At 38.0% G+C, this 13,333-nt stretch overlaps 1 protein-coding gene across 1 annotated transcript in view; it reads right to left on the minus strand.

The window, feature by feature from the left end:
• marchf6 (membrane-associated ring finger (C3HC4) 6) overlaps nt 1-13,333 on the minus strand; it is a 77,992-nt gene that overhangs the window by 34,167 nt on the left and 30,492 nt on the right. The window contains exons 4-8 of the mRNA XM_060850088.1: nt 11,415-11,558; nt 9,657-9,729; nt 8,056-8,221; nt 7,084-7,300; nt 1,411-1,472 (exon numbers count right to left, since the gene is read on the minus strand). Of these exons, the coding sequence (XP_060706071.1) occupies nt 1,411-1,472; nt 7,084-7,300; nt 8,056-8,221; nt 9,657-9,729; nt 11,415-11,558 (662 nt within the window). The remainder of the gene's footprint in view (nt 1-1,410; nt 1,473-7,083; nt 7,301-8,055; nt 8,222-9,656; nt 9,730-11,414; nt 11,559-13,333) is intronic.

Here is a 13,333-nt window from a genome sequence, read left to right on the forward strand (position 1 = left end):
AATATTAACTTTAAAACATATAGAAGACCCATGTCATAGCATCTTAAAGAAAAAATATATTAGAAAACAGCATGAACTTGATGGACTGAATAGCTTCTTTTTCCGCACTAATGACTCAGTGTTGACATTTAGCTGCATATTAGTGATGGTTATATGTGACAATATTACGTGATAAATTTCATAATATTAACTAGATAAACAACTATTATTACAAAGTTTAAAACGTTCCTGCAATTGCAGATTGCTGCTCAAATGCCATCATAGAACACCTCAGCTCTCAGCCCCCATTGTATTCACCTGCAACCATCAAGGTATTAGTGAGCAAAATAGATAATTAGGACTAATTACAAACTATTATTCTCAACCAATTAGTTATCCCAAACTTTGTCACCAGACCATCTTAGAACCTTCTTCCCAATGTATAAATACCCTACGCACTTCATTGCAACACAGTTGCATTCTCATTAACTTGGCCCCACACGCACAGACATATCAGATGTTGTTCACACTACATCCCAAGTTAATTTTATTTCAGCTCCAGTTACACCAAAGCCCTGACCAATTCATTTTACTGAGCAGTTAACATCCTGGTCCCACTTTGCTCCTTCACAGAACCTCTCAATGCGAGCTAGACTTCCTACAAGAGTTCAGTCTTATCGAAGGGCAGCAAATCATTGATGACCAGTGATATCTTCAATTAATCTTGATTTACATACCCTAAACATTATCTGTAAATTCATGCTAGAAGCGAACTTAAAGGCTTGAATATCTTTCATCACCTTAGTTCGCTAACAAACTAACAAGTAGTATACAGTATCATGCTATGGGCAAATACCAGAAGGTGCAGTCATATATGATTACCTATGCAATCTAAAACATTTAGAAGAGAGATGCATGAACCACCTCTAACAGATTTTATATTGCAGATATATGGTCTGTGCATGTGTATGCAAACAAAAATGAGCTGATAATAATTGGCCTGTTTGAGTTAGTACTCACAACTAGTTTTTCATATAAAATTCTTCTATCTCGGAGGAGAAATTCCAACTGTTCATAAAGAGTGACTACCCTTCTGCAGATCTGGCAAATGCATACTACAGGTCCACCTTCAGATGCCCATCACTATCAATACGGACTGGCAACCTTCCCAGGCCTGAAAAACAACCCAGGTGCTTCAATGCAATTCATGATTCAGAACTGATCGGGTTGTCTATATTAGGTGTTGAGGTCAAGGGAAAGTTGCATTTTTAAAATCAAAATATATTCTTGCCACTTACCCTCACTGCTAAAGTAACTGTTTATTTTAATTTTATTGCGATTAACATTTTTAAAAGCACTCAAGAAAGTCAGTTTTAATTTCAAAATCTCTATAGTAAAAGAATAACTGAAGTAGAGTTTGTGATCACATACCCGCTCCCATGTAAGCTCTTCTGCAGCTCTATCCCATTCCAATGCATTCCAATTCATATCATCTGAGGAGAGAAAAATAGCTTTAATCCATTAATTGCCAACATACTAAACGTAGTTTATTTATACAGTAATCTCCTTCAGCACTGAAGCCATCAACTGCTTTGGCAAGAGAATTGTCATTAACAAATGACAGAGAAAAGAGTTGGGAAGGTGTATTGTTGGGTAGAGGTGTGGGGCAAAAGTAACTTCTGAAGCTGATCAAAAATCAACTCAAACAAACTAAGACCACTGATTCATGATTCAGAGTGCATTAACCATTCCAATCAATATATTTCACCTAAGAATAGAAACAAAGTTGCTCAGGTTTGATTATACAGATGTGATGAGACTGTAAGCAACAAGGTACAAGCAGAACAATGGCAGAAAAGCTTCAAACAGATTGAAGACCAGCCCTGGAAAGTGCCGTGAATAATTTCAAGTGAACAAATGTAGGGTGATGAGATTGGGTACATGGAATAAGCTGAGAGAATTTCAAGATGAATTGCAATAACTCCAGAAGACAGTACTGGCTGAAAGCTTGTGAATCTTTTTTTCATTTGGGGCAAGTTGGTTCAACAAACTGGGTCAACATTAACTGTCCATCTCTAGTTGGCTGAGAGGTGATGGGGTGAGCCTTTTTGAACCACACCTTTGGTGTGGGTAGATGCACTGTTTAGGGAAGGAATTCCAGGACTTTGACCCTGTGACACTGAAGGAGTAATTTTATGTTTCCAAGACAGGATTTTGACAGATTTGGAGGAAAACTCAGAATTGGTGGTATATCTGATGCTCTTGCCTTTCTAGATGGCAGCGACCATGCATTATGATGCTGCCAAAGGAGCCTTGGTGATTTTATACAGTACATTTTAGAAAAGTCTGTCAGTGGTAGAGGGAATGAATGCTTGTGGATGCAGTGCCAATTAAGCAAGTACAAGTTTTGATTGTTATTGGAGCTGCACTCATCCAACTAAGTAGGGAGAGATTCTATCACAATTTTGATAGAACCTTATAGCCACAGTATTTATGAAGCTTGACCAGTTCAGCTTCTGGTCAATGGTAATTCCAATAGTGGGAGATTCGACGAAGGTAGCGTCAGTGAACGTCAAGGAACGGTGGTTAGATTATTTTGTTGAAGATAGAATTTGGCTGGTACTTGTTACCAACAAACATCTGGTTTTTGTTACTGACATGACTAACCAGCAGCTAATTTTTCCAGATTCCCTCTGTCTCTAGTTTTGCTCTGGCTCCTTTCTACCATATTGTGAAATGCGGCCTTAATGTCAAAGGCAGTAATAATCACCTCTCCTCTGGAATGCAGTTTTTGAAATTAGATTAGATTAGATTACTTACAGTGTGGAAACAGGCCCTTTGGCCCAACAAGTCCACACTGACCTGCCGAAGCGCAACCCACCCATACCCCTACATTTACCCCATACCTAACACTAGGGGCAATGTAGCATGGCCAATTCACCTGACCCGCACATCTTTGGACTGTGGGAGGAAACCGGAGCACCTGGAGGAAACCCACGCAGACACGGGGAGAACGTGCAAACTCCACACAGTCAGTCACCTGAGTCAGGAATTGAACCCCGGTCTCAGACGCTGTGAGACAGCAGCGCTAACCACTGTGCCACCGTGCCGCCCAGTTCCTTTGTCCATATATGGAACAAAAGCTTTAATGAGCTCAGGTGCTGACTAGCCCTGGCACAAGCCAAACAGAGCATCACAGAATCCCTACAGTGTGGATGTTGGTCATTCGGATCATAGAGTTCACACCAACTTTCTGAAAAGCATTCCAAACACACCCTTTCCCTGTAACCTTGTCTTTCCCATGGCTAACGCACCTTGCTTGCACATCCCTGGACACTAAAAGGCAATTTAGCATAGACAAATCAACATAACCTGCACTGTGGGAGGAAGCCGGAGCACACGGAGGAAACCCATTTAGACACGGGAAGAATGTGCAAACTCCACACAATCACCGGAGGCTGGAATCAAACCCTGATCCCAGGGGATGAGGTAGCAGTGCTAACCACAGCCACCTGCCGCCATCACTCCCACCGGTAAGCAGATGATTGCTAAGCAAGTGCCGTTTCATGGAGCTGTTGTCAGGACCCGTGAAAAATGCCAATAATCATGCCCACTGTTCCACAGGCCACAGTATGTAAAAATGTATAAAATCCCAATGAGACCATAAAAATTACCAATTTAAATTATTTTTGTTCCTATGATGTGGGCAGTAATGACTGACCAAGGATTTATTACTAATCCTTGCTGCCCTTGAATTAAGTTACTTGCTGCAAAATTTAAAAGAGCAATTTAGAGTCAACTGCACTGCTCTGCGTCTGGACTCTCATCGTCCATAATAGGCAAGGGATGGCAGATTTCCTTTCCTAAAGAATATTAATGAAGGAGACAGATATTTACAACCGTTGATAAAGATTATATGGTTGCCATGAAGGTAGCTTTTAATTTCAGATGTTTTATTTTAATTCAAATGTCACTACATGCCCTGGCAGGATTGAAACCCATGTCCAAGAACTGGGATCTTGAATTACCAGTCCAGTGACAATACCACTAACTCATTTGCCATCAGGTTGCAACATTAACGTAGGTAATATATTGTAATATGTTCCGCATAGCAAAAAATAAAAGTTTTCTAATTTTATGCAAACTATACACCCTCAAAACCCCAATAAACACAATCACAACAGTACAGAAAAAATGGTGGCACAGTGCCTCAGTGGTTAGCACTGCTGCTGTACAGCACCAAGGATTCCAGCCTTGGCCAACTGTGAGAGTGGAGTTTGCACATTCTCAGTGTCGACATAGGTTTCCTCCAGGTGCTCTGGTTTCCTCCCCTGTGCAGGTTAGGTCAACTGACCCTGCTAAATTGCTCATGGTGTACAAGATGTACAGGCTAGGCGAATGAGCAAATGGGAAAAGCAGCACTTTAGGGATGAGGTTGGTCTGTGTCGCATGCTTTTTTGAGGGGCTGTGTGGGCTCAGTGGGCCAAATGACCTGCTTCCACACTGCAGGGATTCTATGATTTTCTACAAAAAAAACCTTTTAATATTTACAACTGGAAAAAGAACACTGGGTAAACAAATTTCCAAAAGAACAAAGTTCAGACCACATGGTGGAAAGTTATATTTCTCAGACTCCTTATGATTTTTACAATGATAATGCACTGTTGCCTGAAGAACAATGACTGACATTTGATTTGATGGTTGATCAGGAGAATTCAGATCTTTTCTTGTGCAACTTTTTCTTTGAAGAAAAAGAATGCAGAAAAATCAAGGAAATTTCAGGGGCGAGAGCACTTGGGAGAGGAGGCGAGAGCGCTCGGGAGAGGGAGCGAGAGTGATGGATGCTTTCTATCTGCAGACTCTGGATGATTGTTATATTCTGCATTACTCTACTAACTTATAGCTTTTGTATACTGCGCTGCTCAATGAATCTGAGGGCTGTCATCAGCAGAAATTCCTTAACTTGAAATACTCTCAGTGCTGTTAGGCTCAAATTCTCCCTCTTACAGCTTCTAAAAAGCAACATTTTATTACATGGCTTGACAATATCCATGATTTTCAAACTGTAACACCTTCCTAGGGTTCTGGTCAGAGCAGTTTCAACTTCAATTTCCGCAGAGAGTCTCAAAAGAGAAAATATGTGCTGTCTTATACTGTTCATTTTTTTATATATATATGCTGTTCATCACTTTACTGAAGATTGATAGTAAATTGAAGGGTGCCATTTGACCGGTTGGATTTGACTTGCTTAATTGTATATAGCATACCTGGACAATTTCTCATGAGATTGGGTAAACAGTCTTTTAACTCTTCTGGAACAATTTGGCAAAGGGTGTGGCAACCTCTGCAGTACTTCAATTACTGAAATGTTGCCAGGGTCCATTGTCTTCACAGTATTGAGGGCCTTCAGCCAGTTCTTGATAGCTTATAAAGTGAATTGAATTTGCAGAAGTCTGGCATCTTACATAATTTGGTCCGGTCCGAGATGGATCATTCACTAAGCATTTCCAATTGAAGATTGCTGCAAATACTTCAGCTTTGTCATTTGCACGGACATGCTGGGCCTACCTATCGAGGACAGGGATATTTGTGGGATGCTTCTTCCCGTGAGTTGTTTAATTATCCATCACAATTCACAACAGGATGTGGCAGGACTGCAGAGTTCAGATCCAATCCATTTTCTGCCATTTGTGATGCAGCTTCACCGGGTCAATAGCTCATTTTCAGGAATGCTCGGAGCTGCCTCTGACATGCCCTCTTGCATTTCCCAATGAATCAGTACTGGTCACACTCTTGATTGCAATGTCAAACCATCAAGTTGCAGAAGTAGAATTCTGCTGCTGCTGGTGGCCCGCAGTTCTGCTAAAGCTGTTCGAAATCTATCCCATTTAGCGCATGGTACTGCATTACTAAATGATACAAGGCATCTGGAATATAAAGTCAGGACTTTATCTCCAGAAGGACTGTGTAATGGTCACTCATTAGTACTGTCACGGACAGATGCATCTGCAGCAAGCAGATTGGATTATGTAAAGTATGCTTGTCCTTGTTGTTGCTTCACCACTTGCCACAAACCCAGTCTAGCAAAGATGCTCTTAGGGACTTGGCCAGCTGGGTCAGCAGTGGTACTGCTGAGACACTTACAGGCATTAAGTCCCCAACCCAAAGTACACCCAGATGCCCTTGCGACACACTTTCCTTTACGTGGTTCTCAAAATACAATATTGATTCATCAGTGGAAGGGGTGCAGTATGTGGTTTTCAGTAGATAGTTTCCCTTCCCATATCTGACCTTAAAATGTCATGGGGTTCAGAACCAACATTAAGCACTCCCAGGATAAATCTCTCCCAACCACTGCAGCACCACCCTTGTTCAGTCTATCCTGCTGGTGGGACAGCACATACTCAGGTGCAGTGATGGCAATGTCTGGGACATTTATTATACAGTATAATTCTGAAAGTATGGCTATGACTGGCTGCTTGCTTGACTAGCGAGACAATCCTCCCAATTTTGGCACTAAACCCAGATCTTAGTTTGGAGGATTCAGCAGGGTCGAAAGGACAGAGTTGGTCATTGCCATTTCTGATGCCAATCGACTTACCCTTTTTTGAAGCTTAAGCTGTTAGATACAATGGAGTGGCAAACTGGGCCATTTTAAAATGCAGTTAAGAGTCAAACAGATTGCTGAGAGCCTGGAGTCAGTTTGGAACTTTGCAATATAAACATTGACAACAAACTACTAGGACATTTTGGAAAGAGGGCCATAAGGAATGTTCTAGGAAGGATAAAGAACTTACTCAAAGGATTCGTTCAACCCCATTTGTAATTTTCATGAGCAATTTGGGTATGTACGCACATCCTGACATTGGGCAAGATACAGAAGACAACTAAATGGCTGTCCATGGGTGGGCACATGTCATGCAAAAGCAAGCGCTTGTAGCAGTTACAGTTTTGCACAAGGACAGTATTGATTAAATGAACAGATTTATGCCTACCTCTTGACTAACGCGTTACCACCAAAGTATTCTTCTTGGATTTGGAAGAGGAAAGGTTTGCACCAATTTAAATTATTGAAGTCACATACCACTGATATATCCATAATACCTTGAGCACCATTGTTGGCATCAGCTCCATCTTCTACTACAGCATCATCTTCATCATCATTTTCATCATCCTCATTCTCACCCTCATCTACCCGAACATCGGCATTCTCAGCTTCTGCAGGAGCTACCCCGGCAGCACCAGCTGCTGGGTTTTCTGCCTGGTTGGCTGGTTGAGCAGCTTGGGGGTTCTCAGCTGCAGCATTGGGAGCTGCTGGAGGCTGCAGGATTGAAATTGCTAATTAATTATACAAAATTCAATGATTAAACATTTCAATAAATGTTATAGGTTTGCTCTAAAGATTTCAGGTCAGTTGGGAAGGAGTAGAAAGGTCAAAACCCAAAGTGTAATTCTCAACTTTGTATCTCTCATCAAGCCTGTATACAAATTACAGCACAAGGACAAGTGGGCGTTTAAATTCACTGCATTAACGTTGCTGCCGAGACATCACCATTATGGAAACAGAGAGAAATATTTAAATTGTGTAATTAACATGTTTAATTACTATTGCTCAGTCTGTATCTACATGATGCAGTTCATTGCAGTCTACAACCTTTTCTTAACATAACTCATCTACTGTCATAAGTTTGCCAAACAATAAGTGGTTCTGAATTTGCTGTACTATGTAGCCAGTTGGCATTACAATGAGCAATGTCAATGTAGTATACAGAGTCTTGTTTACAATTCATGTTTTGACCACTGAGCACTTTGCTTGGGAGTGATGGATAATTACACAGAGTAACAGTGTAAAAAAACTGAAATGATTATGTTTAAAAGATGGAAAATAATTTGATTTTAGAAGATACAAAATCATTTTTAAAAATCCTAAACTACATAATATAGACAAGGATACAAATAATAAAATATTAATATATATTATGAGGAAAGAAGCACATGTAAAGGTTGAATTACATTGCCCATCATCTTCCTTATTACTTCCAGCAACAAACAAAAATTCATTTCTATAGCCCCTACCTCATTTTGTCCGACTCCATTGGGCGGTTGGGCCTGGTTTTGTTCCAGCCACTGTGGAGCTCCACCGTGCACAATTTGTTCTCGCAACCACACAAGGCTAATGAATGCACAGAGTGTGCATGTTACCACAAAACAACCTTGCAAAGAGTCTGCCAGCAGATTCTCTCTGGAAATATACAGAACAGAAGTTTAAATATGCAGAATCAGTTCTACACTTAAAAGTGATTTGAAATTTTAATGCATAATGTACAACTGGGCAAATCTGTACTTATCATGTGGCTCAAACAAATGATGCAAAGTTTACAATTCATAAAACCTGTAGCTCCATATCTGAATTAAAGGAGTCTTCCCCACATATGGGTACATTTAAAAATATACAAATTCAAAATTGGCTAACCTTGAACAAAACCAGTATCTGAGCCAGAAGTGCTATCAGTTATGAAAGGTCTAAAAGTGCAATTGTTAAATTAAGCAACACATCAGAAATTGTTTAAAACCAGTGTTTAACTTGTACTAATTACTAGAATTCATTCAAAAACACCTTTTGAACTTGATTTCACAGAACCAAATTGAAATTGCTGACAGAAGGGAGATTTGCATAGGGTGAGGAAATAAAGGAAAACGAAAGCATTGCAATAACATTTATGTTGTTTGAAAATAACAAGTATCACTAATAGCTGAATGCATTACAGTAGCATTTGACAAGTCAGCAATGACAAAAGGAATGAAACATGGCACTAACATAGTGGCATGATGGATTAAAAATTATGTTATTGGTACTTGTGCTTCAGATGAGAAATTCATTAGACCGAACCTGGAAGCAAAGCTCGGCACTTTGGACTGGTGGTTACCAGAAAGACAGAACTGTAGGATGAAACATTGGACACATCTCTTCTAAAAATCTTGACATCACATCAGGTTGCACAACCAAGTTTACGCCGTTGGGAAATGCTGAATGTAATCACTACATGTTAGCTGCTAAGAATAAATTTTTACTTGACAAATCAGTTTGCAGCCCGAAAAATAGTAGAATATTTCTCTGCAGGCAAAATAATTCCTTGCTCTGATAGTTCATTTCACAGGTATGCCTCCCCTTTACATTAATATGTTTTTTTTGTTGTTTACAGAGAACAGTATTAATTCTTTATTTTGTCCCAGCCAACATTTCCCTTCTACCCAACATGACAACAGCTTAGCCGTGAAATTATCTTGTTGCGCACGGGAGTGCAGTGTTTAAAAGTCAATTGCTGTGTTTCCCCATACCAGAGGTATATACATTTCAAGAAAACAACTGGTGTGAAATATTTTGAGACATCTCCATATGAAAAAAATGTATAGAAATAAACTGAAATCATGATCAGGTTTTATATAGAAAAAGGTCTGAATAAATACCAGCTCTTATTGTAAAGAATGATTCAGGAAGCATACAAAAACTGGAACAGAAAAGATTATGTTACCACATATGTATTCAAGAATATTTAAAACTTCAAATCAGTTAGTGAATGGAGACCAATAATATTTAAAGTCTCAATATATTAAGGAACTATACATTTTCTGTACTTATGCTGCTCCATAAAATTACTTTTAAACAAAAAACTTACGTGGATAACATATCTAGTGGCAGTGTCAACAGTGAGCTCACAGAGCCAGTAAACAAGCATTTGTAGATACGGCCTAAATAGGGGGAAAAAAGGGAGTGTGAAATGTCACTTGAGCTATGATTGTCTTTCTGAATAGAATATTTTAAATTTTCATCCTACACAAAACAGCAAGCATTCACCATTTTGGCGCACTCATCACCTTGCATATACATTTCAAAATGATGATCTCAGCATATTTCCAAATGAAAATCAAAAAATGTAGAAGAAATTATGCATAACTAGTAACAGTCAAATTTTAGTGAAGAAACAGGTCAAATTTGGCAAAATGTACCAAAGACCCTGCGCAAGTCATTGTGGGAATTTCATCTTGAATATGATTATAGAGAGGGAAATCAGGGAAATGGAGACCTGCATTAGAGATGTTCAACATAAAATACACCATTTTAAGGTCCAAATACAGATGCAGAATAACCTGCTATTTTGTAGTCATTTTCATAATCCAGTCAAAATCATAATTAGTTGTCAGCTATGGACAGTTCCCGCATTGAGGAATCAATCAATTTGGACAACCATATTTTGTCTCAGACCTTTAGTCAAGCACAAGTGGTCTCCAATTCAGTTATGTTCTCTGGCTTTAAACTTTGCAGTTATGGGGAGGGTGGTGGTGCATCAAACTCGTTGGCATGCTCAAAGTGGAACATTCCACAGCATCGTGGTAATGTGATCCCAAACCCCAACACACTGATGCTATGATCATTTCAACAAAAGCCAAAATGGAGACGAGGGAGTGAAAGGTACTTTTAAAGAGATTCCACAAAATAGAAGCCATAGCAGAATTAATAACAAATTAAAGTTTTCATTTAAAATAATGGACAATGTCCAAGTTGTGTCAAATAGACACGAACATTCTAATGGATTAAATCAGGATGCAATGAAGGAAATTATCTTGTAACACTTTAAGATAGTTCAATATTTATTAAGACTTGTTTATTCAGTAGAACGTGTACAAACTGGAAGTTAATCGCCACCTCAGATAGGATAAATGAAATGAATTTAATTTTAGTTTCTCAAAAATGCCTTTAATTGTAACATGCTTCATCAACTTCTACAAGGCTCAAGACTCTAAGCAAACATTAAAAAACTATTAAAAGGGATAGGAAATAAGATTTAAAAATAATACAATCTTACTTTCCATAATTATTCAACAGATTCCATTATTCTTTTTGAATGAATAAAATTGGAGAACCAATTTCCTGAGAAGAATGAGTTGGCTTAACAAAGAACTGGTAGGGATATAATGGGTTGGAGGGCCAGCTTTGACTCTACATTCAGTTCTGATAGTTCGCAATAGTTCCATTCTCAGGTCCTCAGAAAATCATGCAATAGCAGCACCATTTAAGCTAATGGGACTGGAATTGCATTATAGCCAATGTAGGTAAGTACAGTTCACTTTCTACAAATAGACCTATTGCGTTAAAGCTAATTTGTGTTGAAGAAACATGTTATAGCAGAATCAACTGTATATCATTCAAAATTTTATTGTACCTCACTATATAACTTCAATTGACCAACTTAATCTTAGTGCAAAACATTAAGTTTAAAAGTTTCAGATTTGAACATAATTGGGAAATTTAAGATAAAGTGTGGAAAACAAACCAACTTTCCTAAAATTATTCAAAAATATAAAAATGCACTATAATTTCATTTGTACATGTCAATAATGATTTGAAACTGTATTAAATGTAGTCTAATGCTTACATGCTGTGAGGGGTACAACTCCCAGCCATGCAAAGGCCACCAATGTGTAATGGAACCAGTATCTTATTGCTGTACCAATACTTGTAACCAGTCCTGCAAAAATATCCTGAATTGGAAGTCTGGATGGCATATCTGGAGAATAAACTGGAAAGGAAACAAGTTTTTTAAAAATAAACATATTCATTAAAACCATTTTTAAAAGACGATCATTTAGAAGGCCTAACATCTTTGAAATATATTTTTGGATATAAAGTGCTCATTGTAAAATATACTCAGGAAGGTGATAGCTTGAAAATTCATTTCCAGAAAGATGAATTCCACACACTGCAACTTTCTTTTAAAATTGAATAATTTATGAAGTTTAACCTGCTGCATCATTTGGGCCTGTGACAACTGAACTTAAAGAGAAGCTAGCAACATTAGATCTATGCATTGGATACTACTGGCTCACAATGTTAAACTAAAACAAAATGTGAAGCAGAAACTTACCATAATTATAAAATACAATTATAATCCCTGACATTAAGTAATGAATTTGAAACGGAGGAAAAAAGCACTGCAATAGAATTAGAGTAGATAGCACCAAGCAAGACATTGCATAATCGGTTAAATAAGCTGTTCAATTCTACACTTGCAGAATAATTTTACCAAAAAAAAACAAACCAAACTCAATTGGTAAATGCGCTGCCCTTTCTTTTCTATGGACAATGTTTATACTCAGTCTTGCTCCCATGAAATGAACCTTTCTAGCTAAAGCTGACATTGTGGATAGAAAGAAAGAGGCAAAAATAGTTACAGGTTTTATGTTTTGTGACTTTGGCACAAATTCAGCACTTGTTAGTGAGCTTGAAGAAACCTACCCTCAAGAACATAGCAAACTCATATGAATTTCACTCCTCTCAATGTTAAAAGAAATCTGATGCCAAGTCAAGGGATCTACAATATCTAGCAAAAGGAACAACAAAGCAGGCAAGAAGCAATCACATTTAAGAATTCTCAGCATACAAACCATAAAGTAAAGCAAATTAATTGTTTTTTTTTCAAATTTTCCAGTGAGTGGACAAGTAGGACAAAGATATTAGAAATAAAACATGACATGATTATAAAACACACTTGAAACAATTCCCTGGAATTCATCATAATTGACAAAAAATAAGTTGTCCATGGCTAGAGAAGTTGTACCATTAGCTGTGTTATTACACTGCTACATGTAAAAAACCAAATTGTATTTCACGAATCACATGCAACATTTGGAGATCTTTAAATGCTAAGATAATCAAATTCTTCAACATGGCATGAAAGAATCAGGCTGTGAAGAACCGTGCAAAAATAATTTATTTCAAGTTTTATCGACATTGAGTGGTTTCTTTCAAGGAAGTTCACTAATGGCTCTTTTTAAGCAAAGCTTCTTCTAAATCACATGACTGGTAACAGGCCGTTGTTGAACAGTGACTAGCTTGGAGAGAAAGTTTCTCTTTTACCTATTTCAGTTGGAGAGAAATCTGCTAAGAACAAGATGTCAGCTGATATCTCCCAATACTGAAAACGAGGGGAGGGAGGGAGAGTGGTTGAGAACGTGTGTATATGTATTTTGGAATATTTAGAAGGATAAGCATTCATACATCTCTTGGGCTGACTGTGTGTTATTCCTTCACTGACTAAGTTTTGTTTTGAAAATAAACCAAAATCGTGTTTAATAAGAAATCCAATTGATTGATCTCATTTAAGACATGATATGGACAAGTTATTTCATTGACTTTCTTGGTAATTTTAGAAAAAAAAATTTTATATTATGACCTATTGACTAGTGGATTTGAGAGACAATGCAATCATATTGCATTAATCATAACATTTAACACTGAAAATGTGAAAGAATACATTTTCACCAATTCAGTATTTTTTAAAAAGTTTGCTGTTTG

Source organism: Hemiscyllium ocellatum, chromosome 34 (assembly GCF_020745735.1).
Source record: "Hemiscyllium ocellatum isolate sHemOce1 chromosome 34, sHemOce1.pat.X.cur, whole genome shotgun sequence".
NCBI lineage: Eukaryota > Metazoa > Chordata > Chondrichthyes > Orectolobiformes > Hemiscylliidae > Hemiscyllium > Hemiscyllium ocellatum.